The sequence below is a fragment of the Osmerus mordax genome, chromosome 16, assembly GCF_038355195.1.
Source record: "Osmerus mordax isolate fOsmMor3 chromosome 16, fOsmMor3.pri, whole genome shotgun sequence".
Lineage (NCBI taxonomy): Eukaryota > Metazoa > Chordata > Actinopteri > Osmeriformes > Osmeridae > Osmerus > Osmerus mordax.
This window is the reverse complement of record NC_090065.1, coordinates 10,478,719-10,506,424: the sequence shown is the minus strand read 5'-3', so window position 1 is coordinate 10,506,424 and position 27,706 is coordinate 10,478,719. Positions and strand designations below refer to the sequence as shown.

The window sequence follows — 27,706 nt, the reverse complement described above, 5'->3', positions numbered from 1 at the left end:
AACACATTTCACCATAAAATATTTATTAATTACTGAATTATGGAGCGTCCCCAATACAAAGTGGCAAACAGTGCAGCCAGTACACAGGTAAACCAAAAGTGGGGCAAAGTGGGGAAAAAGATGAAGGGATTAACAATTGAATCCAGTTATTTCACAATAAAACATGTAAAACTACAAACAAAACACTGTTTGGCAGCACCCTTTACGTATACACATCCAGTATCTCATGTTAGGTACAACACCAACTGGTGAACAGTGTTGAGGTGACAATGGTGAATTTATTTGCATTTATTTGTAATTCCCCTTATCCAGCCAGGTAAAATTATAGGTTAAATAAATAAACTAATCTAACACTGCACTTTTTTTTCTACATGTATACATAAGCGACCTGTAAAGCAGTTAAGTTATTGCCACAGCTGTAACTTGTCTTCAGGTTAGCTACATCAGTGGGGCTCCACTGTTTTTGCATGGTCTAAATGTTTGGATTTTCCATTCCACAGCATGTGTATTGGGGTAAAAGTCTTGCTGTGATAGCATAAGAATTAAACTAAACTATTCTCGCTCTTCAGCCTCTGCTCACGAGGGGCCCTTTCAAAACTTTTTATAAACTGAGGAGGTGATACTGCCAAAGCGCAAGCTAAAAGGAACACATTAAATTTAAATGTCAGAATTGAACATTGGTGAGATCTTACACCAACTCTTTCTGTTATCACTTCCTCGAAAAAAAAACAAGCTTAATGAAATGTAAACAGAGAAGTTTGCAAACCGCTGAGGCCTGCTGTCTGAACAAAGATTCTACAATTAACAATTGACTGTCAATACTCTCGAATGGAATTGTTTTTGCTTTCACACTTGTACTTACAACAGTCCATAAAAATACCAGCATCCAAAATACAAGAGGCATTCATAAATACATCTGTCTTTGTTAATTATGACAATAAAACATAAGTAAAACAATTTAGTGTTACCTCATTACAAGTGTTTCATTGGTCACAACTGATTCCACTGTAAGAACAAACAATAAAATCATATTTGACCACAATAAGAAAGCATAAAAGTCCTGAAGGTTAATGAGATTATGCATATGTCTTTTTCAGCAGATCCTCGAATGCCTGTTTCAATCAGACTGGTCTGTGACCAGGGTCAAGGGTTAGGGTTTGTGGGCCAGTGGGTATCCCTGTGTTCTGTTTCTCCAATCCCCAATGTAGTCACCAATACTGGACTGCACTTCCATCATACAGGCCTTCCAGCAGTCTTATGCATAGAAATTGTAACAGTGAATGTCATTTTAAGATGACACCGGAAGTTTGAAAAGCCAAGTTAGACGTCTCACTCACCCGTCATGTAGATGCCTTATTCAATTGTGACAATGGAAACCGCTATAATTGTTTACAATGGCAGTCTTATTAGGGTGCTTTTTACCTATAACGTCATCTGTAATTTGTGAGGGGGTGTATAAGAAGCAATCATCCCTTTCACCATAAACCTTCCATATTACAATTCTAGGATTGGTTACAATACATTTCATATTGTGATGCAACATGGATGGTGGGCACATGTTCACATTGTGGACTAAGTCTATGTACATGCACAGATGTCAAAAGGAGTTTTACATAAAACTGGGTTCAGCACGTGTCTCAAGTAACATTTAGACACTGATTGGAGACAATGAATGTGCTGTCACACAACACATTTTGATAACACATCACTTGATTTGGTCATTAACAATACTATAAATAGTCCCAGGAAATTAAAGGAAATGAGCAATACTGTACTGAAGTATGACTGTAAGAGTGGTCACAGTAAATATTAGCGCAAGTGAGCATCAATGACAGTCACTGTGATTTTTCCTTGACCGTAAACATTCAAACATAACATTCTCATAAATTCCTAAATGCTTTTACTTCCATTAGATGTTATCACACAGGCAGCATGCTAATGGAGGGAAACAAATGGGTCTAAAATGGACATGTAGTAGTGCTTTTCTTTCCCATAAATGGAGGGACAGAAGCCTGTTGTGAATCTACATGACCAATACTGTGGGAAATGGCCTCATATCAATATTAAACAAACCTTCAATGTATGAAAACCTTTGACTTTTTATATTTTCACATCCCTTTAAGGGTTTATAATAAATGCAATATAACTAATTAACTTATCATGGCCATGAATGCCCTTCCTCCAGGAGTTCAAGAGATGATGATGACGACATAAAACAGTCCATCTAAAAGGGTATAACATTTGAACACCAACAAGATAGCCCTACTTCTGTAAGCAAGCAGGGTAATTACAGTAAGTACACTATGCACACTTGGTTATGTACAACATTATGTACGTGTTAAGTACATAGATATACACTTGACGTGTACATATACATGTAGAAAGACACTAACAGACGTACATATATTTTTGCTAACATATAAACATACAGCGTACATCAAGAATTCTTAAGTGCGTGATTCCAATAGCTACTGCAAACCCAGTGTTGTGCATGCCGGGTTGCTATGGTAATACTGGTAGGCAGGATAACACAGCATTTTTACAAACAAGTCTTCATTACTATGAGGCTGGGTGGGATATGTCTTACATGTTACTTTGTTGTTATGTTTGTTTGGGTTTCCACAGCAGCTATTTACACAGACTCCCCTCACAGTCTGATGTGAAGCCAGGGGAGGGCAGGGCTTGTGCTAGTGGGAGGCGGTCTCACACCTTTCTCTCCGGATGTCAGTCAGACAGAATGTGCACAAAGGACATAGGAAAGGCCCCTTTTCTCTCGGGGTGTCCTTCTATGTGCCCAATCTAAAAAGAAAAAACAACAGTAGTAATAAACAATGTTGCCCATACTTAATATAATGAGTGCAATCAGTATTAATTTACAGTTTGTAAACTTAAAGCCTGCACATTTGAAGTCTTTTCACATGACATTAAAGGTAAGGTAGGTAAGTTTTGCGAAACTAGCAATTTTGGTGTGAGTTTGAAAGTATCCAACCTAAAATATCTCACCCGCTCCCTTCAAAGCCACTCCCCCAGACAACGAGCTGACTACTGACTGACTACTGCAATGATTACATGAGCAGTATGCGCTCAAGTAGGTACGTAGACAGGTCGGTAGACAGGCAAGAAGCCCGTTAAATCATTGCATTCGGTCCGAATGCCGTCCACTCATTAAGTTTGGTCTGAACGCAATGATTGATTGTGTTTATTACAATCCTGTGACAGCCACAGATATCAGATTTATTTTATTTTACTGTCAGAGAATTTGATTTATTGATAGCTATCAGGATGTGAAGTTTATTTCAGCAAATATGACAAAAAGTGCTTCTCAAAAACATTACCTACCCTGCCTTTAAGTGAAAGCCTCTTACAGATAATTAGTTCTGACCACTTACCCACCACTCCTGGTCCTCCTCTCCTGTGACAATAATGACCTCTCCCTCAGCAAAGGTCAGTTCGTCCTCATTATCTGCCAGACAGTCATAGATGGTCTTCACCCGTTTTAATTTGCTCTTGCCCTGCAGGAAAACAAAGACTGATGTTAATACATGAAAACCCCCCACAAAAGACTACAACACTGCATTGTTTCTGAGTGCTAGGTACAACACAGGACAACTCAATTGTAGAACTGGAAAAATTGTCGTCTTACTGTATTAATCTTGCGAGGCAAAGGTACAGGCATCTCCATGGCCCCTGGTGGGCTCCCATTGGTCTCCTCACTGGCCTGTCTGGGAGATGGCTCCCCTTGTAGGCCAGACAATTGGCCATCCGCCACAGGCTTGGTACCTGCCATGTCTGGAGGGGTGCGTTTCTCACTGACGGACGGTTTCGGGGGGATGTCACCCAGTTGTGGCTTGGGAGGAAGGTCTTTGAGTTGAGGCTTGGGAGGAAGGTCGGATATCTGTGGTTTAGGAGGGAGGTCGGACAGTTGCGGTTTGGGGGGCAAGTCAGAGATTTGGGGCTTGGGGGGGAGCTCGCTCAGCTGGGGTTTCTCAGACAGAGGCGCTCTCTGAGGGGTGTCCAAAGGGGTCAGTGGGGGTTTAGCTGTGGTGTCAGGAGGCTGGGGGGACTTCTGGGAAGACTCTGTCTTCTGGAAAACCTCTGGTGGCTGACTGGGCTTGTCCACAGAGGGGAGGTGGATAGTATCAATCTTACGTAGTGCCACTTGAACAAGGAGAGAGAGATGCAGGGGGAAATATGTTGGTAGACTACAGACAGGATTTGTAAACAAGATTTACATCCAAACTTCAAAGATTATTTAACTTTTTTTTTCTTTTTTACAAATGCACTAGTATATTGAATTGTATTTATTATCAAAAGATATAAATAGATTAACCCTACCTTTCTGAGGTAGTTTGGGAAGAACCCTTGGACCAAGTGTTGATTTTGTGTTACTAGTGGTAGTGCTGAAAATAATAAATAAATACATTGTATGATGTCTGGGATTTTTTGGAGGTAAAACATATACTGTACATTTACAAACTGTTTAATTCAAACCATCATTTTAGATGTCCAATAGTACTCATTATATTTAGGCAATTCTGATATGAGCCGAAGGTTGCCCTTTGATTAAAACTGTAGTGATGGCTCTGTACCTTTGCTGCTGCTGAATTCCTTCAAACTTGTTAGCAGGTGAAGTCCTGTTTCCTGGTGGGGGAATGGACTCACTTCCTGTGTGGAAACAGTTGGATATTACACGGCTGCATGTGGCGTGTCACACATCACATCAAGTTATATTGTTCAACACAGCTGATATAGCAGTTATACACTGTCTTTTAATCTGTAAATATGAAATGTGGCGTCTTAAAATTCACCTGTACAAACACTAATTAATAAGATCAAAAAGTACATAAGCAACCAACCACACTGAGTCACAATCCCAAATAAGTGATCTCAGTATCAGTAATAAGTCTTTTGTAGGAGCAATGACTACTTAGACTTCAGGCCTCATGACATGAGGTGATGTGTGAATGCTTTAAGAGGAAGTAAACCTAAAAAGTTGCAAAGCAGAACCACACATGGCCAGTGCACAGGCGGAAGAGCAGCTCTATTTCGGTACGCCTTTTTATTCAAGCTTTGCTTAACCCTTGTGTTATCTTCGGGTCATTCTGACCCATCAGTCATTGTGACCCACCGTCGTATTGCGACAACTTTACCGCATACAAAAACAAAGTGAAGCATTTTCTTTTAACCCTTGGGCTGTCTCAGACCCCCCACATTGCGAAGGTTAAAATAAAAATAAAAATATTTGTTTTTGTATTGGGTAAACACAACGATGGTTCGTTATGAACCTTTGGGTCATGTGACCCGAAGGCAGCACAAGGGTTAAATCAGCCACACAGGAACCAGTGCATGCTGAACATTGTAACATGGATTATGCTGGATTCCTTGAAATCTGACACTATTTAATAGCAATACAACACTTAGAATCCAAGACCTTGGAACCAGCTCCCATTTGAAACTCAGAAACGTTTTCAAAGGGAACCCATTCAGCTGACTAACTTATAACATTTTGAACGTGGTGAATCACTAAAGGCACTTTCTCTAATTATTTTAAGAATCTATTGTTACATGCACTACTGATGTTATTGCCGTGACTTTTCTCTTTCTGGTCCACAGTCCCACTCACCCCAAGCGACCCCACCTTTGCTCTGGGGGCCTTGCAGGACGGGGCTGGGGGGGTCGGAGTGCGTGCGCTTGTGGCCTGGGGGTGGGGGTGGGGGTCTCTTTTTGAGGGTGGAGCTACCTCCTCCGCCTGCAGACTGGGATCCCAGCGGCAGGGAGGTGGGAGGGCCACCTAGAAGAATGACACGTATTAAATGTGAAGGGACAAATCAGTAAGTAATCATGTAAGACAGAAGACAAATAAGTCTGTTTGTCCAGCAATTAAATTCTTCCTGACACACATACCAACCCAATAGTCAGCTAAAAACATTGCTGGTCTGACAGATGGGCCTTGAATTTCAAGTACATTTCAGACCTGCCAGTTGACAATGGAGGTGAAGAGGTGGGGTTAGACTCACTTCACTGTCTGTTCAACATGCAGAATCTGCTTTGGCCAGTGGCCAGGCTTGTTGAGTCATGCAGATTTTTTTGGTCAATAACATCTCAGCTTGTCTGAAGCAGATAAATCGTTTCAGCTTCAACATCCTCAAATTATTATAGATTTTTTGCTTTCCCCTCAATGCAAACTTGCAGTTTCTGAATATGAGGGAAACATGGGGTAACTTGTGTAGGCTGCACAGACTGCACACTTAATGTAAACAATCTATGTATTTAGCTACGTGCTTTCATTTTGAGTTGGAGTTTACTGAACCAAGGCGTTGAGAAACATGGTGCTGGCGGGCAGCATTTGCATATGAAGGCAAAACAAGCATGTGAAGTGTGATCTGCTGAAGCAGTGTGAATGCCTTCTGTCTGACTGGCTCTTACCAAGGCCGTAGCCATGGAGTCAACATTGGGGGGGACAAATTACATTTTTAGATCATTTCGCACAGCGTGCGTGGTTGCCTGTTGTAGCGTAGCACATTAATATTTTTATATCAATATATTGGACATTTTGACCAGATTTGAATATTGGGGGGGATGTGTCCCCCCCAATATGTATTATGATTAGGCCTTGGTTCTTACCACTAGTTATAAATATTGGACAGAACGTCGGTTTGGTGTCTTTTGACACGGACAAGAACACAAAGCAATGTCTAAAAACAATAGATTACCAGTTTATTTTTTTATCTCCATCAATCTTAATCTAAATGTTAAACACAAACCTAGACACATTAACTATGCAGCAACAGTAACTGACTAAGAGTTTGTCGTTTAAATGTCTCTGGATCAAAACCCTCAAACTCTGAACACTGTTACATTCCTAGGTAAGGCTTATATAAACAGTGCTGTAACCCTCTATGGCACCTTCCACTTACCCAAGGGCCCAAGGCTGGAAAAAGGTGCATCCCAGCTCGGCATTCAAACTTATCTGGCTAACCGCTGTAGATTTCACAAGTGTACCAGCTTGTGTGCTACTCTGGCTGCTATGCAGTGTTGTGAGTGCAGTCCTCTCTGTGTGTTAGTATGATCAGCTTCTCCAGCTTGACGGGGTTCACTCCCGACGAATGACTGCTTAATTGCTTACTTAGAAAAACAAAGAATGTGATCAAGTGTTTACATGTTTGTGTGATTTTATTACTTTCAGTTTTAAATACAAAAGCAAACAGTGAAACCTCTTCAACTTGGGCTATCCAAATCCAGTGTGTTCTGTTGTGTCTGTTACCTGTATCTCATTGTTCCAAAAATAGGAACCCTGTTCATTACAGAAAAAATGTAAGGTACAAAACCCCTCCAGGAACAGCCAGTCAATGAGTCCTACCTTTCCCAGTGGTCCTGCCCCCCAGGGAAGCCCCAGAAGCATCGGGCCCAGGTGACGGAGGAGTGTCGGTGGAGGTGCTGTAGACGGGGTGGGCAAAGGCCCCGTAGGACAGCCGCTGCTTGTCTCTGTGCGGAGCATAGCTCCCTGGGAGAGTGAGTTTATCTTGGGGGGAGACGCTGGACGAGTGGCAGAAGCTCTGGGGCCGTGGGGAGCGCTCCTTCTTCACGGGGCTGGGCTGAGGGTGGAGGTGTATTCATTCTAACATTATCCTCACGGGACTGGTTGATAAGCTTACACTAGAGCTCAAGACCTGTGCTGAGATATTCCGTTTCATCTCCTCACGGAATAATTAGATGCAAGTTCTCACAGACACAATTACTGTCACACAAGGGGGGGGGGGGGGGCATTGAGAACCTTGTCATCCAGGTCGTCGTCACTCTCGTCTATCTCCTCCAGACGCAGGCTCCACTCATATTCCACATGGACATGAGGGTTGAACTTCCCTGTTGCTGCCTCCACCAACTACGGATGGAGGGAGAGAGCACCAAAGGTAAGCAGGGTTACTCGGTTAGCAGGCTCAATTGTACAGACGCGGTTGGTGCTCTCGCCTGGTGGCTAAGGGCAAAAGGCTACAGCGCTAAACTGGCACTTACTGGTTCCTCACACAGGGAGTTCCTCAACCTCCGGGCTATGTCCAGTGCTGTCTCTCTGCTCTGATTGGCTGAAAGAACAAAGTAATGAGATCACCATTAAAAGCAGTCTGCAATTTTGTAAGACATTATAATTTCCATGAGATTACCATAATAAGACTGCAACACAGTTAAGACAACATACAGTAAATAAATAACAAAGTGGCAATAAAAAATTGCTAATATTCCAGAAGCAGACCTATGTCAATGTCCGGTTTTCCCCGCAGCAGTAATTTGAGGCACTCCTGTTTCTCGTACAGGCAGCAGTAATGCAGTGCAGTGTTGCCGCTCTCTGTCTGCCTGTCAAGGTTTCCACTAGATGGAGCAAGAGAGGCGAGACAGAGGAAATCAAATCCAGCAGGAAAAAAAATACACATTTAAATAGAAATTCACAGATCCTGCACAGGGTTATGTTAGAGTTGGTGTTAGAACTCTCTACCTGTTTTGCACGAGGAAGTCAACCAGATGCAGAGAGGTCTGGTCTGCAGTCCTCACAGAGTAGTGAAGAGCCGTCTCTCCAGCCTCCTGTACAAACGACAGTTTTCGGTTTGTATTCATCATGCTAACTGCAGACGGTTAGCCCTGTGACATAAAGCCTTTCGTACAAGTCTGGCATACTGTTTGACAGTCTCTGATCGGTCTTCCATTTGTCTGTTTAGGTTTGAGTGACAGGTCTTTTCACCTTGCCTGCCTCTGGCAGCGGCTCCATAAGCTCCGCCCCCTCTGCGTAGAGCTGAACCAGTGACAGCAGATCTCGGGAGCGCACAGCCTCGTACAGCTCTCCCTGCCTGCTGGTTGCTGTGGCGCCGGTCCGGCGAGCAAACTTATGATCCATGTATTTGGCGTTGATATACTCCTTCCTCACTGTCCTGGGATAGGTAGTCACAAGTGTGTTGGCAACGGGGAAATATTGATTGGAACCTATGCATTACCGGCCTTTACCTTCATCTGTTTGTGCTCATACAATTGTGGAGTGTCCTATTTGGAGTTTTTGTCATTGGATAGAAACCCAATAGGACCTATAGGGTTCAAGAATATGACTACCAAGTGTTCTGTTCTAGCAATATGTATTTCTATAAGATCATGTTTAGTAATATCAAGCAAAAGAAAAAAACTATAAGAACAAACACATGTAGGTAAACTGGCTAGCTCGAAAGTTCAACTGTGTCAGACATCAGCAGCATAGCCTGTAGCTTCAGTGAATACGTGGACACTCACATGTCACTAGATGGGGTTGGTTTTGGCGATGGAGATGGGAGGTTTCCCTCCATGATATAATTGAAACTGCTGTTGCCTATGTTCTTTGCCAGCTGGGGGGCAGGGGGGGGGGGGGGGGGGGTAAAGGGAGAAAGAGACTGACTTCAAGAACACATCTTTTAAAAAGTTAAATGTAATGGAAGTGATTGGTAACTTGAAAGGCATTAGAATATCTGTCTAAACCAATTAGGAAAGTGCAGAAAATATATTAAGTGTTGCATAACAATTAACAACTGTAAATAGCAGTTTATCACAATACCGGTCAGCCAAACAGTATGACAGCTATACATCATAATTGTATTTGTATCTTTGTTTTGGGATAAGCGAAAACATTAAAATACTAAAATCCAAAGAAAGTTTCTGTGTTACCAGGAGTTCGGAGGAGCCTAGCTTGTCCAGCTCCATTGACTGGATGCGGGAGATGTGGACCCCCATCTCCCTGTGGATCCCAGAGCACTCGATACACGTCAGTATACCCAGGTTTGTGGACAGCCACTTGGGGTCTGGGGAGAGAAACAGAAGAGAAATTAAACAGAAGAAGTTCATTTTCTTGTCCTCCACAGATTTTTATGATATTGTCACATGTCTCATGCTGGAATCATCATGGAATCATGTGTGTTTTCCAAATGCTATCAAGGAAATTATAGTTTTGATTATAAAATATCAAAGTTGGTTTCCAGTTTTAACTTGCATATATCGAAGAAAAGAGATCTATCACACCCACTAAAAGTAAGTTAATTAAAGATCTGTTACTATTTGGAGATGTGATTCATACGAAAAGGCTTGATTGCACTTCACTTAATCAGCAAAAAGAGGGAGCGTGATCCTTTCCAGATTAATAGTTTCATGCAACGTCCTTGAACAGTAAATTCAATCCATGGCGGAGTAATTAAACACCAAACTGTATTGGGTGACAACCGCAGCATTACACCATGTTAACGGTGTGAATTGAAAAAGAAAAACAAGTTACAGGCACAGATGAACACATTTCATTCGGCTTAATTCAATAAAATTAGTAAGCAAAGCATAGGTCAAACGAGAGAGAGGGAGCTAAGGGAGGAAAGATGGGTTGAGAGAGATGGAGAGGGAGGGGGTAGAACAGGGGGGGGTAGAACAGGGGGGGGTAGAACTGCGTCAATTTTTGCTGCATTCACAGAATACACAAGTAGTCAAGAGTGCAGGATTTGCCCAGATACCAAAATGGTGGGTGGAGTCTGGCTACAGGAAGTGGAACAGAGGAGGACTCAGGAAATAGAGAACAGCAACACAGCTGCATGGAACTGGCTCACTTAACGGATGACTTGAGCAACTAAAACAAAGTAAATTGAACTGAAATGACACATTTCTTCAATTCTCTTTTCTTTCACACCAGAACACATGTACACACACAAACACAACCCTATTTGCTGACACACATTTACTAGCTCATGCTAGTTCATCTATGCTGACACACACACTGTGTGTATGATTGTATAGCTTACCTGCAGCGCCGCAGTCACAGCAGTGCTCATTCCCGGGCATCCGGAGTACATCCTCAATGATAGCTTTGGTCAGATCCTCCAGAGTGTCCTCTCCTGCTGAGCTCTGCCCCCCCTGGAACGCCATGTTCAGAGCCTCTTCCTTACTGTTGGTCAGCACCGAGATCCAGCTACATGCACACAAACACTTACACATTAGCACAAAGACACTGCTGGCAGAGATTTCAACAAGGTTGATGACACACACGTCACTCACCTTTTTATTTACTGTTGAAAAAGATCTGTTGGTACAGTCACAGTACACAATACACCTACACTACCATGTAGTACAAGAATATTCAGTAAAGCATCTTACATGACAAACTCCTGTTCATCTTCAGCCTGGAAATGATATGTGCGATTATCTGCGTGAGGGAAAAGACACACCGTGAATTCAGTAATATTACAGTAATAAATTAACATAATATTATTCCAAACTCCTTGTACAAACGTGTCAACTGTAACACATTTGAGTTCAAGTTCCCAACAGTCTGGTGTACTGTGTCCTGTTCTAAGCGAAGGTAGACTATCCACATGATAAAAAATGCACATGCACTATTTATTGACAAATACATTGTTTTAATAAACGTATCAGTAAGCTACCTACATTTTAGCGGAGTTCAAAGTGAATTCAGAGGATCTGAAATTTGCCTCATTATTTTTCACTTCTATAGTGAAACAGCAATGAACCCTTTTAACCCCGTCATGTTCATGCAACAGTAAAATGGGCTTTATATGGTGGACTAGTAACCTACGGGAGATGAGGTCAAAGCACTTCTTATCCTCCCCACTTGGTTTGACCTGGCAGGTCAACAGGTTTAACCTTACTGGCTGTCTGTTGGACTGAAAGACAAAAGGGAAGATGAACAACAGCATTAAAAAGAAGCAATAGTATCACATACAGTAGTTCAAATAATTAATAAATGCACGTATTTCAGTGAGTAACCATGTTTGGTGTGAAAAACAGCTACAGTGCACTGTCTGCTACCACATAAACACCACAACAAACATCCAGTGTTGACTAGCCGAGTAGATTTTAGCACCAACCGAAAGACATGTAGTACAAACACGGGGACACACACAATGTTAGTTTCATAATGTTGACATTGTGTAGCTCACAAAGCCCACGCACGCACACATGCACGCACACCCCACCAGGGATGACAGGGACGTGGACAGAACATTAATGAAGCAGCCTCATTTGCACACGGCCCCCCTGCAGCGTGTGAACTGTGGGTTTGGTGGCAGGAGACACCAGCCTCAGCATTCACCCCTACCTAACCCACTGGAATATAATCAGAGGATCAGTCACAGCTCAGTTGAGATAGATACAGAGAGAGAGAGAAACTAAAACCGAGAGAGAGGAAGGGAAGAGAGGAAGTTATGATGTAATAGTGACCGTGGCATGGGAGATGGTGAGGATCCCACTCTTTACGGAACACTTCCTCCTCTGCCACACCTTCCGTAGCCTTGAAAATGGAGAACAGCTCATTTAGGCAGAATGCTTACATGGAAATAGCCAACCATGTTCATTTTATTCATGGTAATTCATTGAGTTAGAATTCAGTGGCACCAGCTATTCCACTCACCCGTCACTCTTTTTCATCAGATAGCCCTTTTTCTCACTCCCAAACTCTTTGTTTCCTTGGAGCTGGTGCATACTGTAGCCACTCTGCTTGCTTTGAGAGTCCTGCACAGAAACAGCCATGTAGGATAACACAACTCAAATTATTGACAATGTCCATTTATGGATTTCAAATGTATGTACACAGGGGAAAGGTACTGAAAGAATATTGGGCTACACATGACAAAGTTTGGAGTACCATGTAACTACATAGCAATACTTATAGTAAGGTTGTAGTACAGGTTATTACAAAAGTATAAGAAGCACAGTATGGATGAAGGTAGTTGGATAAGTGGATATTGTAAAGAAGCAGTTGAAGATTGTTTTGCCAAAACAAGATCAACATTCACTTTCCCCTGGAAAGACCAACTTCCCTATACCAAGTTTCACTTATGTAATAACTTGTACTGCAAAAGTCTGTAGTTCCATGGTAGTTAAACACTACAAAAATCACGAAAAAATATATCATTCCGTTACAAAAATAGCAAAGGTCATGCAAATTTTTTTTTTTCCATCATTAACTACTATCCAAAAATGTTTTTCAAAGACTCGACCGAACTTACTCTCCTAGACTGCAGTCAGAAAGGGCAATGAAAAGGAGAGAGAGGTGGTAGGTTAGGCACACATATAGGTTAGATCACAGACACAGTGACAGTTCAAACAGAGTGAGGAGTGCATGCTCTGAGATGAACACGGCACTTTCTGATGGCAATCAAATAAGACAAGGGCGACAAGACGAGAGAACATTTAATTTGTGTTTTGTTTACAGAATCTTATGAAGAGAATGTAGAGGTGGACGTGCCATTCAAATATGCAGTTCAATCAAAAATAAATTACCCTATATATGACTGAATTATATATTGCTCAAATTGAATAATAATTACTTAAATGATCAATGGAAATTAATTGATCATAGATTAAGCAGGAAGCCCCTAATTAATAGTACAACATATCCACCTGCTGTAAGAAGCCCAACCAAAAGCTAAAGTAACGCTGGGTTCATATTTTACTGAACAGTTAGTGTATGACACAGGTCACTGGCTTCCAGCACAGTACTGGCCACTCTGACTACTATTACTAACAAAGTAACAAATGTCTTAAAGATTCATCAAGTCATGTCAGGTGTTTAGCTGTGACAGCTAAAATATGGGTGTTATAATAACATGAATGCTAACATTTGAGACGTTCTCTCAAGTCAGTTCTCAAGTTGCCATTTTCTCGTCTAAGAATTTAAAAATAAATATTAGAGATGCGAGCAGCATTGAGCTGATCAACGCAGGGGATGAACTCAGTGGGCACTGCTAGATTGAGCACACAATACCTTCCTTTTCCCTGGCCAGTGGTCATGTCTCGGTGCGATCACCAATGAAGTGAGCAAAATGAAACAAGAGCTTTCTCACTAGAACTACTTATATCAGAGGAGTATCCCATTTATCCCATTTTAGTTAAGTTCAGACTTTTGGAACTGATCCCAGATGTGCTTTGAAGCAACATTGTACAATAGGGAATTTCATCCTTCAGAACACCATCATGGACATCTTTGTGTTACATGAAACATGTGGCTTACCTCCTTTTGGTCAAGCTGCAAAGAGGATTTAATAAGGTCCCGGAGAGCAGTTAACTGCTTCTTCTCTTCATCCTGGGTTTGCTTTATCTGTGAAGACACAACATTACAACATCATTAGCAGAATCCCTAGTTAGTGGTGCTAATTAACCTCAAATGATACATTTGAAACACTGCTTGCAGAATTTTGTCAAAAGCCTTTTGTCACTACCCTTCATTCGAAGAGCAGTGCAGGAATAAAAAGTGGTGTTATAAGTAGTGAATAATGAAAGTCAAGCGTGTCACCTACATTGTACAGGTCAGCGGCAAGCTTCTCGATGTATTGCTTCAACTTGTCTGCAGTTGTCATGCCATCCTGGAAAAAGCTGTGAACATGGAGATTGCGATTTATAACTAACTGTTCAAGGATTAGATCATTAAATCATTTTTATTAAAAATATTTGTATGCTTGGTAAACTTGCTTTGACTCTAGCTCAATTCCCATGGCAGGGTTAACATTGTACCCATCAGTGCACTTACTTGCACTGTGCGTGGTAGTATTTTATGAGGTTCTGGAGCAGATCGACTCCCTTCTTGGTCTTGATCTCATTTACTTTAATCAGGTACTGTTGGGAGAAGGGTTATTCGAACAAGAAAAACATGACTAATCAGTTAGACATCTGCTATTGACAGACAATCAAATAAGAGTAAACACATGTTTCATTAAAATGCGATAATGTGTCCAGCTTTTACAGAAATAACTCTACAAAAACAACTGAGTATTTTATGAAACATTGTCCTTAAAGGAAACATGTCTTTATTTTTGTATATTGTATTGTGTGAGGGGAGAAAGTGTGTGAGTGACGAGAGGGAGAGTGCGTAAGTAACTGTGTTCGCACAGAAAGAAAGGGATGGCCGTGTGATATTACAGGTTACAGTGAAAACAAGGAAGGTTTAAAGTATCCCCTTTCAGTCCGCAGAATGGCTAAAGACACAACTAAATCACGTGTGTAGCTGAACAGACAGACACATTTACACCCACACTGACCTCACACATCTGTAATTGGAAAAGCCGGCGCTCCTTCTCCATTTCCTCAGCTATCTCGGCACCAGTAATCTCTGTCCGGATCATTCCATGCTGTTTTGCATGCTCTCTTTTCTCCTTCTCAATCTTGGTGCTGGGATGAGTCATTGAAAATATTATTATATTCCTTCCGGGCATCGTTTATGTTATGTTAACATTTTGACATTCATTTAACAGACACTTTTCTCCAAAGCGACGTACAAAACGTGCATAGAGTAAGTGCAGCTTATTTCATTGTAGCTACAATATGAAGTTTGAATACCCTACTGTGTATTCTACCGTCTAGAGCATATAGGCCTAATGACACTCAATGATCAGTCAGTACTGCAGGTGGTACTTCATTACCAAAAGAAACATAAGGCTTAGGAAAAAGAAGCATTACACTTTGAATCACACAAACAAAAGCATGTAGAAATGTTGACTCACAATTTCGCTTCGTAGTCTTTCCATGCCTTGTCAAAAGGTTTCTTTATATCCTGGGGATGGCAAATAATTGCATTTAAGTTATTTCACATTGATCTTCTGATCCACCAACCAATTTCAACTCTATTTTACATGATATTTATAGCAGATTGTAAGACTTATTGAGAAAATATAAGTAATAGAAAAGAGTATTAAGCCAATAATGGAAAGGTTCTGGATTACTCATTCGATTCAATGCTGCTCGGTAGAAACCATAGCCAATTCTTTAATTCCAAGGCAGTAAAATGTAGAAGGTCACACTCAGACATCAAATAGGTCTTTAATCATAAACCTGAATTAATGAGTGTTTTGAACTCGAATGTACTTGGCCACAACCCAGCAAACATGATAACAACTGTAGTGTGGATATCAGAAGGAGGAATGGTGGCAAATACAGCTTGATTTTATGAAGCAGGTGATAAACCTACTGGTGTCTAGTGTTTTGCATTCAGACTGTACAAAAACGCGGTCTCCAGAGAGCACTCTCCAGTTTAACACCCAAAATGAGACAAAAGTGTCAGCTCAATTCATGGGCTTCCTCTGATCCTTGGACACAGGGAAATGGCAGCGTCGCAATAAAAACCCAAAACAAAGCAGTTTATTTCAGACTGTGACAGCCAGATGAAAGAAACTCAATGAGTAGTGCTTTCAAAAATTTACTATGTAGACTTTCAAGATGGTAATGAACAGTGGCACAGGGGCCATTTCTGTGCCAAGTGGCGGCACTTGGCAGGAAGGGAACAGGGCATAGTTTTTCTTACCCCCTTCACTCCTTTGAGGTCCCCTTTGAGAAGCGAGTCCAGGGTGAAAATTAAGTTGTGGCTCAGGCTCTGAAGCTGGCGAGAAAAAGAGAAAGAAAGCTCATTTTAAAAAAGAGTATATTTTGGGGGATTTTATTATCACACCCTAGCATGTCCTCGGTATAAATGGACTTGGATACACAAGATGTGTTCTGTTTTCCTCTGGTCCATAGAGGCATCCAAGTATTGTAACAGCCTTATCACAAGGTTACAGGAACTTCCAGCCATCATTCCAATACCAGAATGAATAAACAAAACTAGCTGCTTGCCCATGTTCTATAGTTAAGCTGACATGTCTTAATCATATTTTAAGTAATTTTCCTCACCAGGTTCTTGAGCAGTGCTGACAGCTCCTTGACTAGACTTGAAAACTTGACGAAGGCTGTGCCCAGGTCTGGGTTGTCCCTGCCCAGGTCTGGGTTGTCCCTGCCCAGGAAGTTGCTGCCAAACTTGTCCAGTGCCTGGCCATAGGTCTCCTCATTCTGAACATGATCTGTGTTGATAGAAGAAGAAAAACAAACCCTTTTAACGGAAAAGTTAAGCAAAACACTATATTTGCAGATATTTACACTTGATTTCAGAGACATTTTCAGAAACGATGTTTTAGACAATGCAATTTACGTACATTAACACAAACAAAAACACACATTTACACAAGTACATGGATCTGCATTCTGCCATAATCCTCCGTAGCATGAGCATCAGGTGCAGTCTAAACTCTGCCAGGACCACATCTCCCCCAGAGCCACTGGGTTGCCTGCCAACTTATTCAAGATTTGACCTTGAATGGGAGCTTTACAATGATTGGGGCAAAGACAATAGGTTTTTCTTTTGTTGTCTCAAAATGACAATGACCACCAGACTACTTGGTACAGCGGGGAACAACAAACTACCAACTCTGCTTAAGTTAAATGAATGGTTACTACATCCCCTTCCTTAGACAGGCTACAATATAAGCAATGCTTCGAAGGTCTTTATCTGAATTATTTCTTTACCTCGTGGGAAAGAGATGATGTGGCTGGCTAAACCATGACATCAAAGCAGGGATGTGTGCATCTATCCAGTGTGAACACAACGACAAATGATCCCAACTAAACATCCCTGGGAAAATCCGCTTCTTTGCTTGCTTCTAATCCCCAAACTGGGACATACTATCATCTCTGTATTCCAACCCGGAGGATGAAAGAGGCAATAAAGCTGTCTCGAATCAAATGAAAACTTGTTTTTCCCCCATAAGGAAGGTTTTTCCTACACAAATTGTGCACAATACATGGTCACTACACATGTAACAGTGTGTTAGAGACCAAAAGAGAAGGGGACTGTGACAATAAATGTCTACTAAAGAGAATAAATTAAAAATTAAATCTATTAAGCATACAGAATGCGTTCTTACATACTTAGTCAGTCCGACTGAAGGACAGAACTTTTAAAGTGACGGACGGCATCATCAGTAATTGCATTCACAAAATGTTGTTGATAACAATAATGTAAATGGACCATAACAATATTCTAAAAGGACTTGAGAACTTGTAATTGTCACACTAATTTTTACTGTAATTATTATTATTGTTGTAGTTTTAAAAGGATGGAGGACAAACACTCAAGTAAGAGCTGGGTTCCACAACCTTTCTGCCAAAAACGTTCTCCTCTGATATTCCATTCTCATCTGGCATTGATTCTCTTATGTTTAATGGAACCATTCCTAGGCAGTGACAATAGGTCCCCTGTCTAGTAAAGTGTGAGAGAATGAGATAAGAATAAGAATGAGAAAATGAAAAGAAAAGGCCATCCATTAAGCTTTTGCATTCTGTTGAACTTTAGGATTTTACCTAGTCAAAAAATATGAATCCCAAAGTGGCCATACAACGCAAACACCGAGAACAAGATTGACAGCAAAATTATGGCTTGAGTCCACATGAAATGCACTGTACCTTGACCAGAGTTGTATATGGCTTTGACAGACTTCTTCACCTTCTGAAGCGCTGTTCGATCTTGATCCAAAGCCTGTGAACACAATAGGATAACATTCTTACCTTGAACAATGGTTCTATATTCTTGATTTTAACATTCTTAACCAATCACCATTCTTCCACTGGTGTTGAAGAGCTATATGGCTAGGGGTGTCATAGGTATGTTGAATGGCTACATTCGTTTAAGAAAAATAATAATATTACTAAATCATCATTATCATCATCATCTGGAACAGATTATGGAAATGTAATGGAACAAGGGAGGATCTGTAAGATTTTTTTGATAACATATTTAAATTGTTAAGCTAAATGATACTGTAGATCAAGTCAATGCATGTTACTGTAGGAGCCCACTGTTGTGTGCCTACTCTAAAAGTTGAAAGCTGAATTATTTCTCGAAGGACCTGGCCTAAGCAAGAAACACAATGGCAGCTTCACTTAGTGTATTTATGTTACTGATCCCTCAAGCATCCCTCAAGCACATTAAGCAGTTGTACATAACATAGCATCCATTACTGTCATCGTCCTCTAAAACACATTTAGGGGACACATGGCTATGCAGGAGGATCAATACATCATTACAAGTCTTACGGGTACAGTCCTGCAGTTTCCCAGCAAAATGGTAAGGGACACAAAGTCGATAGCAGACGTTAAGCCTACTGCAGCACTACGCAAGGGCACGGCAGTGGCCCTGTAATTGCAACTTTGAAGAAACAGCTTTAAGAATTGTGCTGATGAATTACTTCCAACATTACTGATGGCTTGCTATATTGTTGCTGTTGAGCTAGGTAGCATAGATAATCACTTAAACAAAAACAATACAAATAATGTTTTTATGTTTTTACCATATTAAAAGTACTTAAACGTTGTACATTAAACTAACCTAAGCCTAACAATACAATATAGCTCTTTGTAAAAGGCTAAATGGAACTCAATTTAAATGACAGCGGCTTGATAGGAGTGGCAGATGTATATATATTCATTGTAATCATGGCAACAAGGGCTTCGCTTAGACTGTCTAGTAAACCCAGATGGCCTGTACAATAGTGTGATCCAAAAAACAAAGATACTAGAGCTTGTTCGAGGTCTATTTCCACTAAGATGTTTTTCTTTCTTCACATAAAAAATAATATGCAAAAGACAGTTCACAGACGTGGAACATGTGGGTAACTGGCAAGATCGACAGGATTACTTTGATACTGTAACCAATTCCATTTAAATTCGACTAATTTGCATATCTCAACAATTTGTGTGAAAAGCTAATGAACCCTGCTGCTAATAGTGGGGCTCATGTGGTATTGAAGCCAGTAGAAATCATTTCCCTTCGGTTAAACACCTGAACCTCTCCACCAAATCTTATTTGCCATAAAGGAAATATTGATTGGAGTTGTTGATTTGTGTAAATCTAGGATAGGGTTAGCTCATTCTAACTGAAAACTACATTTTACAGAATGTGTTGAGTTGGTTTGTTGTCTACTGCACTTCAAACTGTAGGCTGTGTACTCACCTTCACTGTCAGGTTAGGATTCAAACAGTTTACTCTAATGTGTTGTAATCCAGTGTGTCTATGATGTAGTTTACTGAATTTGGTTTACATTACAATTACATGATACCCCAAGGAATAAGGCTGACCAAACCTGTAGTACCCAAAAAGTGGTATATGTCAGTTGATGTGCCAAATCATAACCCTAACCCCCCAAAATAGGGAATCATTTAGAATCATGTACAAGAAAACACACATTATTAACTGGATTATCAATTGCTGGTGTGCATGTACAGGATCAGTGGCATCTGGATGAGCTGCCACTGAAACTCACAGGTTAGAGAGAGGTATAGATACGCTGAGCAAAGTGGGCCAGACCAAAGCTGGTGCCCATAGGGAGTACTGCCTCTCTGTTCAGGTCCTCTAGACTATTCTAGTCCCTTCCAGTGCCAGCCAGATGAGGAAATGCCAAGACGAGCAGAGGGCAGAAGAGGTACGGTATCTGAATCCTCACTCCTTTGCCCTTTTTGTACTTGACTTTCAAGCCTCCTTTACACACAGTTTGGTATATTGAACTGGGTATTACAAAAAGTCTGAAATAGCTCTGTCTTCAGACAGGATAGATTTTAATAACATTAATAACCTAACACTATATAGCACCATCAACAAACTGGCACTGAAACAAATCAAACTACCCCATTTTATGCCCTTCACAAACACGTTAAGAGCACCCAAAAATACATCTGCTGACTTGTGCCCTAGAACTACCAGCTGCCTTCACAGAATCAGAGTAAACACAGTTAAGTGGACAGAGCTATGGGGCACAGACACTAAACAAACACACTCCCTCTCTCTTTTTCTCTCTCTCTTTCCACCTTTCTAACACTATCTCAGAGACCATATCACAAAAGCTTTCCCAATCCTCTACCATCAGCTTACAAAGCACTTGAGATTCTTTAATAATATCCTTTTCATCATTATTTTTTCCACAGCTCAGCCATTGAGCTCTGAGCCTACAAACAAAGGCATCAGTCATAGTTCAATTCCAGTTTTAAATCTGATCAAATATTAATCTCACTGATCAAGGAAAATATGGACAGAGTGGCGATGCTGTAGGAAGGGAAAAATTGGAAAATGAAAGACAAATGGAAAATGAAAAAGCATCAGGTTCCACAATTAAGGGAGGGGGATGGGATGCAAACGCCACGTTCAACAGCGACAGACGTGTTACTTCTCTTGCGCTGCCAGCGGCATCCATTGCCATAGCAACCCAACCCAAAGGATGTAGGTCGTTGTGAGGCACGCATGTGGTCTGACCTATAGAGGGATGACGACCAGTCATCTAGGAGTCAGAATAACATCCTTCTCATGACGAATAGTGTTTAGACTAATTAAGGGACTGAGGCTTTTTCTGTATTTCAACATGATGTTTGCCCCTTTTTTCCTAAATGTATTTGACAAAATACTACAAATGGTTGAGAAAAGCTGAACCCATATTGTACAGTACAAATGACCTAAAGAGATCCAAAACCTAACAAGAAAAGGTTAAACAGATGAATACACATACTGTACACACACAGATTAACAGTGAGGTCATTACAGCAATGCGTGCCAAACTTAACTGCCAACATCTTGTCTGTCTCCTGCCAAGACAGGTCAAGTTCACAGCACAGGACTGGGTCAGCACTTAGCAGAGAACTGCATTGTGGGAAGTGTCCTTCACAGGCCTTTCATATTTACCAAGGCCAAAGAAACTCAGCAAACTCACAAAATTACTAAAAAGACACACATACATGTATTGCAATGTTTGTATGTACCATGTACTGTATCTCTACTGCACGTTTGGCTCACAAATAGCTCCTCATGTGACTCCTAACACACAAAGCCACACAGATACTGCTCACTCTCACACACTAAAAGATACACAAAGTGTGAAGACATTTCATTTTGACATTAATTGGGCCGTTTTATAAAACTATGCTCACTTGATGTTCATTCTCTCTTCGTGCCTATCATGGCGACTTTCTCTCTCTTTGTAGCATCAATGCATTTGCTCTTCCTCCCTTTTTCTGTTATCCTTTCCCACTCGTTACAACTAAGTGTTTTAAAAATGTTCCGGGGGAAACCATGCTAACTGTGTTTATGTCTTCATTCACAGGTATCCCTATGGATACAGACTCCCAAGCACTGCTGAGTCATCCAACGAACAACCTGGAAGACACGTTGACGATGCCAGCAGATTTCCAACCTAGCGGACGCCCTGGTCACACGCATCATGGCCGCTCAGGACCTAGAACAGATACGAGGCTTTTTCAAACAGAGTGAGAAGCACTTTGACAGGCTCCTCTCACAACAGGAAGGCTTTGAGTTGAAGCAATGATTGGTGGAGAAATTATCTACTGATTTAACAAGGATAGATTTTTGACTGTGGCTACTTTTAATACAGTGGATGGTGACGAAGGTGCATTAAAACTCACTGCATCCTTGATGTTTGAAATTGTGGACACTCATGTATTCATAGCACTCAAACACATTAGCTCTTCTGCATTTGCTGTATACAAAACAAATCAGTCCACATTTGATGCTGAGAAAGATCAAACAAACATCTATAGTACTTAAACAAAATGGAAAATGCAGCACCATGGTTGTTTCCCTGGGTCAAAGGTTGTTGAAGGTTAGTGCTTTCTGAAAATGTAAACTGTTCAAGTTTGACTTGAGCTGCTCATATAAAAAGGTACAAGTCTGCCTTGTGTACACTGAAGAACTCACCCTGTGAGAGCTAGGAAACTCCTATATTTCCTTAGGAGAAACATTTAGCCAAATGCATGTCTTTTGCGATTACCATCACACTGTGTAAGACGGGTTTTTTGGAAAGTGTAGCATCAACACCAGCAGTGGTGAAGACACTCACTAGATAAATGACAAGAGCAACTGCCTGGTGAGTTTTGTATCCTGCACCTATCTCACTGAGAATTATTAGTAGGAAAGCTACTGGGGATCTCGCTAAAAGGAGATCCATTGGCATGCTAGCCTATTAGTTTTATTATGTATTTAGTTTTTATTGCACAGATTAATATTTTTGTGTTTCGTTTTAAATCTTCATATTGGTAGAATAATATTGCTTAGCTATTTTGTTCTTGTTTTCACCATCCATTAAAATTTGAGCAATACATTTGAAGCACCAAAAATACATCTTAATATTTACCTGACACTTTTGAGTAGCACTTGGTGACCTCACCCGAGACAGGGGACTCGGGCTTGTGTAGCTCAGCCTCAGAGGCATTGTCTGGAACAGTCCCTGTCTCCCAGACACGGTCACTGTCCCTCAGACACAGTCACTGTCCCCCAGACACAACCACATCAGACCAGTCAACCACAATGACACAGCTGAGCCCAACTAAGTCAAACAATTTCACATACACAAAAAACACTAAATCCAAAAGATGTGCCTTTCATGTAAAGAAGCCTCTGCTGTTTAGTTGAACGAAACCATCTAGTACATTCTTGTTTGTGATTTGTTTTACGAGTCTTTTTATTGTTGCTTGTCTAAATAATTAAATTAGTTTGAGCTCCATCTAACTGGTGATATTTAAGAGTTCTAGAAATCCTACAAATTACAAACGACAACTTGAAATAAGTTGTTATTTTTAAGTACTTGTTTGTTTAATGTTTGGCTGCAAGTGAGACAATAAAGAAGACCATGACCTGGATCCGGACTAGCTGATAATGGATGAGCATGTGCCAAATACAAATCTAATCTATCAGCCTACCACCTTAGCCATCCTTCTGTAGGAATAAACCCCTCACGGGAACTGGGGACAAGGTCTTTAGGTTGTTAATCTGTGTGTGTCCCTAAAATACCTTCAAAGAGCAGGGTCTCTGCCTGGAGTTCTCTCAGTCTGGCTGTTCCTTCTCTCTCTCTCTCTCTCTGCCTCTCTCTCCCTCAAGGGCGTTATCACTCTTGGTAAAAGCATTCTCTGTCTATCTGTCATTCTCTCTGTTCTTAATCTTCTCTCTCACTGAGTCTCAGTGACTCAAGTTACTCCCAAAGCCAAATTGTGAACAACCCAAACCAGTTATTGTCAATAGACAACACATTATTTCACATTATTATCACTGCATTCATGAAAGAAAAAAACAGACAGCTGTATATAAGGTCACAAGCTTTTTAATGGACAGATTGCAACACAGATGTCTATACCAGACTGCCTACAACTATCTAATGTACTGTAACAGCCAACACTTCTGATCTAATTTGATCCAAATTTTGGGATTAGACAGATGGCATGCAATGGTTTGACAAAAATGAAAAATTGTGCATTTATAAAAAACAATGTGATGCAATTTTTCATATATGAAAAACAGTAACTAGGTTTCAATCAAATTATATCACAGTTAAATAGGGTATTTGATCAACGTGATTTGCAAATTATTGCCAGTAACAGATTAAGGCTAAAGTACCATTGTACCATCATACTTTGATAACTAGTCTAAATGTTCAGGTCGATGGCATGGGCAGGCATCTCTGGCAGTCTTTCTGGCCTGATAGTCTGTTCACTGCCACAGCCCAAAATAAATAAATGTGGAATTGCGCCAGCAAAACCATTATCCATCTTAAGAGTGGTCTTTATGGGACTAATGGTTTGGAAGACTGAACCACATCCTCTTAGACTCACACACAGCAATGCAGTATGAAATCATCTACCTGAACAAGGACAACTCCATCCTACATACACAAGCTGGGGTCACTCCCCTACTGTTAAAGTACACCTGAAAAACAATGACACTCAATACTAATGAATCATACTTGTATATTTGACCAAAAGAGGACAAATGCAGAATAAGATTCCTAGATGATATGGGTGGCAGAGGTAACCAAGATTTCCATGAAGCAAATGTGGATTGTTAGTACAGACAAGCTATAAATGTAAGGCTCTTTGGAAAGCTTTCCTTCTCTCAATCCAAGTCAGCACAATGAAATATAACTCCTGATTAATTAATCAGTGCATTTTGTGATTTGTGGTTTGGAGCTAAGATGCTAGTTAAAATGATCTTCAATCACAGAAGGTTGGGCTGAGAAGCAAGTCAAATTCACCACAGAAATGTAACTGTGAAAGCTATAGCAGTGAGCTTGCACTCCATCCAGGATATCTGTGCAAAGGTGTATCGTATGCCTGAAGGCAAACAATCTCTGGGCGCTCAGTATGTTTGGGAGGGATGTAATGTAATGTGGCTGTGTTTGGCAGTGCAAGACCTATAATGCTTCTGTTTGCCAATGCAAACGGATACAGCTAGAAGAGAAACCACCCGATATACTGTAACATCAAAGTCTTGCTTGCTCATGCAAGTAAACACATGCACACATACATGTGCACATGGGAAGGAACAATGAATTGATCAATTAGCAGCCACTGGAAAGCAGAACCTGACACTGTGGATGACTCATCCCTGTGGCTGAGTGCTCCAGCCAGCCTGGCATCACTGGAGACATCATTAACTCAAATCACAGGCTGCTTTCACTTTTAGAGCTGCGCTCCCTCTCGCCCAGCCTGCCCCCTTTTAGAAACAATCCCTGTCAAGAGCTTGACACTCGTGCTCATTCAGAATTGCATTCAGTGCTACCTGCCTGTCTACATGTACCGTTACCATGGTTATTCTTGATGCACTGGATCAAACATATTTGACTATACACACGCTGCCCATTATTCGCACCTATCAACAATAGCCCACGCAGTAAGTCTCTGAACAAGCATTCACAGATACAATAGCTACTACTACCAACCACAAGCGTTTCTAGCATACTCACAGATCGAATGCATTAAATTGATTCATTATTATTTACCCAGACACAGTGTACAGCATTAAAATAACCATGGCACAGATGCAGTTCCTCCCTAGGCTATGGAGGTAGCTCCCCTTCTGTGCCGCTTCCTGGATCCCTATCATGGCAGATATCTAGCAGGCCAGGTAAGAGCAGAAGAATTGCCTCTAAAAGTAGGTTAATCCCTCGCTCGATCCCTCCATAATACCGTAGCTCCAAAGGGATGAAAACCACTCCACAGTTGCACAACTGCGCTATGGCCGGGCATCTATATTTAGCCCCACCACAAATCTCCACTCCTCAGAGGATAAGATGACTTTACATGTTAGCTTCTGAAAAGGTAGCTTGTCAAAAGATATATAAATAATTGTGCTTTATGTTAAGTGTTTGGTTACCTTGACATCCTTATTCTTGAATAGAACCTAATTGATACAACTTTACTAAGCAAGACGCACAAACCGAATGATGAGGTAGTCAGGCACTGATGTAAAGAACAAAAAACAAAAAAGCAATGTCCTTGAGACATGTATAACCGTTCTCAGTGCTATGGTGTTGCCACTCCTGTTACAATATCGGTACTAAATGACTTACAAAACAAAGATGCAGTACTGTGCGTGCAGGGGGAACTAAAAGTTACACTTTGGATAGCACAGCGGCACAGATGATTCATCCCTTCTTCATGTGCTACAGCACAACTAGATGCATGTCTGTCGTAGTTTAATACAAAAACATGTGGGTAGTAAACAATAGGCTTACATATTTGATAATTATGTGTCTTTATATCCCTTTCCTACCGACATAAGACGGGGGGACCAACTGTTGTGAATGGATCCACCTTTCAAGACGCTGAATGAACCTTTGACTGAAACAGCTTGGCTTCTAAACGTAAAATTCATGGCACTCAGGCCTTTTGCTGTGCATTATGCACTAACCAGAGCCACTTAATGGATTATTACCAGTCAAATCTCGGAGATTTTCCTAGAGGGCTACGTCACTGGAAGTGACGTTCATTAATGAATATAACGGGTAGACAACTGGGTTATTGCAACCAGGTGGTCTTTCGTGACATTCCTGTGCTTTTGCCGCCATATACTAATTAGCTGACTGGTTATTCAGCATGGTGATAGTTGGTCACAGGTTTGTGATGTTGGCCTCATAAAATGATGTTATATTGATGTTCATAGCATTCCAACAAACCTTACTACATGGGCTATTGAACTAAGCACCAGATCATATTAAAATATTGTTTACGTGCTTACGAATGTTGAAATATATACCTTCCATTTTATGTCTGCCCAAGAACAGGTGTGACCAATCATCAGTATTTTCAAGCCTTCCACAGGTAGTAATATTCATCTGACTTAAGCAATACGGTGGTTTAGAGGTTCCCCAAATTCATCACAATTTGTCAGTGTGCTAATCTTTACACAATAAAGGGAATCTTTAAAGATAAAGTTTTAACTTGATAAATTAAACTGTAAATCATTGTATTTACACTTTTCTCCCTGATGAATCATGGGCATTTCATGCCTCACTGCAAACAGTTATGCGGATTTCTCCCTCATATGACGTAAAAATGTATGACACATGCTGTCAAGCGAATGTTATATTTCATTATCAAAACAAGCGCGTTATAAGTAAGCATGTTACATCGGTCTCCTAGAACAATGGACTGAGCTTATCACTGACCTCTTCCGCATGCCGACACTCATCCCTGCGGAAAATATGTGGGCTTTCATATTGCATACACTAGGATATAACTGGGAGAGTAGAACTGGGTTGCCCGTTACATTGTCGTCTGCAGAATGTTATGGTGCGACTGCGTTTAAACAGGGATTTGTCTCATTTATCAGGCCTATGTTGACAACGTTCCATGGTGCTTTACATGCACAGGCAACACCGATTGTGCAGTATACATCTAACCGGCTGACAAGCGATTTTCAAATTGGCCTTACCTCTTCCAAGACGTTAACCGTGTTCCGACAGCTCTGCAGCCGGGTGGTAAAGCTGGAGGTCGTTGGCGAATTGTAGTCTTCTGTGGTTTCCGAGAGAAACTCGGACACCGAGATTTGGTCTGGCATCCTTCAACCAAGAAG

General features: G+C 41.0%; 1 protein-coding gene across 1 annotated transcript; it reads right to left on the bottom strand.

The window, feature by feature from the left end:
* Positions 1–13: 13 nt before the first annotated feature.
* Positions 14–27,706, bottom strand: asap1a (ArfGAP with SH3 domain, ankyrin repeat and PH domain 1a). The gene is made up of 27 exons (XM_067253190.1): positions 27,566–27,706; positions 18,268–18,340; positions 16,663–16,829; positions 16,298–16,372; positions 15,501–15,550; positions 15,039–15,168; positions 14,531–14,616; positions 14,301–14,376; positions 14,015–14,101; positions 12,413–12,513; positions 12,223–12,292; positions 11,579–11,666; positions 11,140–11,188; positions 10,788–10,954; positions 9,676–9,809; positions 9,268–9,359; positions 8,732–8,918; positions 8,489–8,574; positions 8,249–8,364; positions 8,014–8,081; positions 7,775–7,882; positions 7,361–7,595; positions 4,590–4,665; positions 4,336–4,400; positions 3,644–4,158; positions 3,390–3,512; positions 14–2,799 (listed from the first exon to the last, which is right to left on the bottom strand). The coding sequence occupies exons 1-27, from the start codon at positions 27,689–27,691 to the stop codon at positions 2,725–2,727; spliced, it is 3,225 nt and encodes a 1,074-aa protein (XP_067109291.1). The 5' UTR covers positions 27,692–27,706; the 3' UTR covers positions 14–2,724.

Excerpts from the sequence above, each read along its gene's own strand:
- asap1a (XM_067253190.1), bottom strand. The coding sequence starts at position 27,691 with ATGCCAGACCAAATCTCGGTGTCCGAGTTTCTCTCGGAAACCACAGAA. Across the intron at positions 12,293-12,412 it reads CTGATGAAAAAGAGTGACGG|GCTACGGAAGGTGTGGCAGA; the intron begins GTGAGTGGAATA and ends TCCATTTTCAAG. Across the intron at positions 7,883-8,013 it reads ACTCCCTGTGTGAGGAACCA|TTGGTGGAGGCAGCAACAGG; the intron begins GTAAGTGCCAGT and ends CTCCATCCGTAG.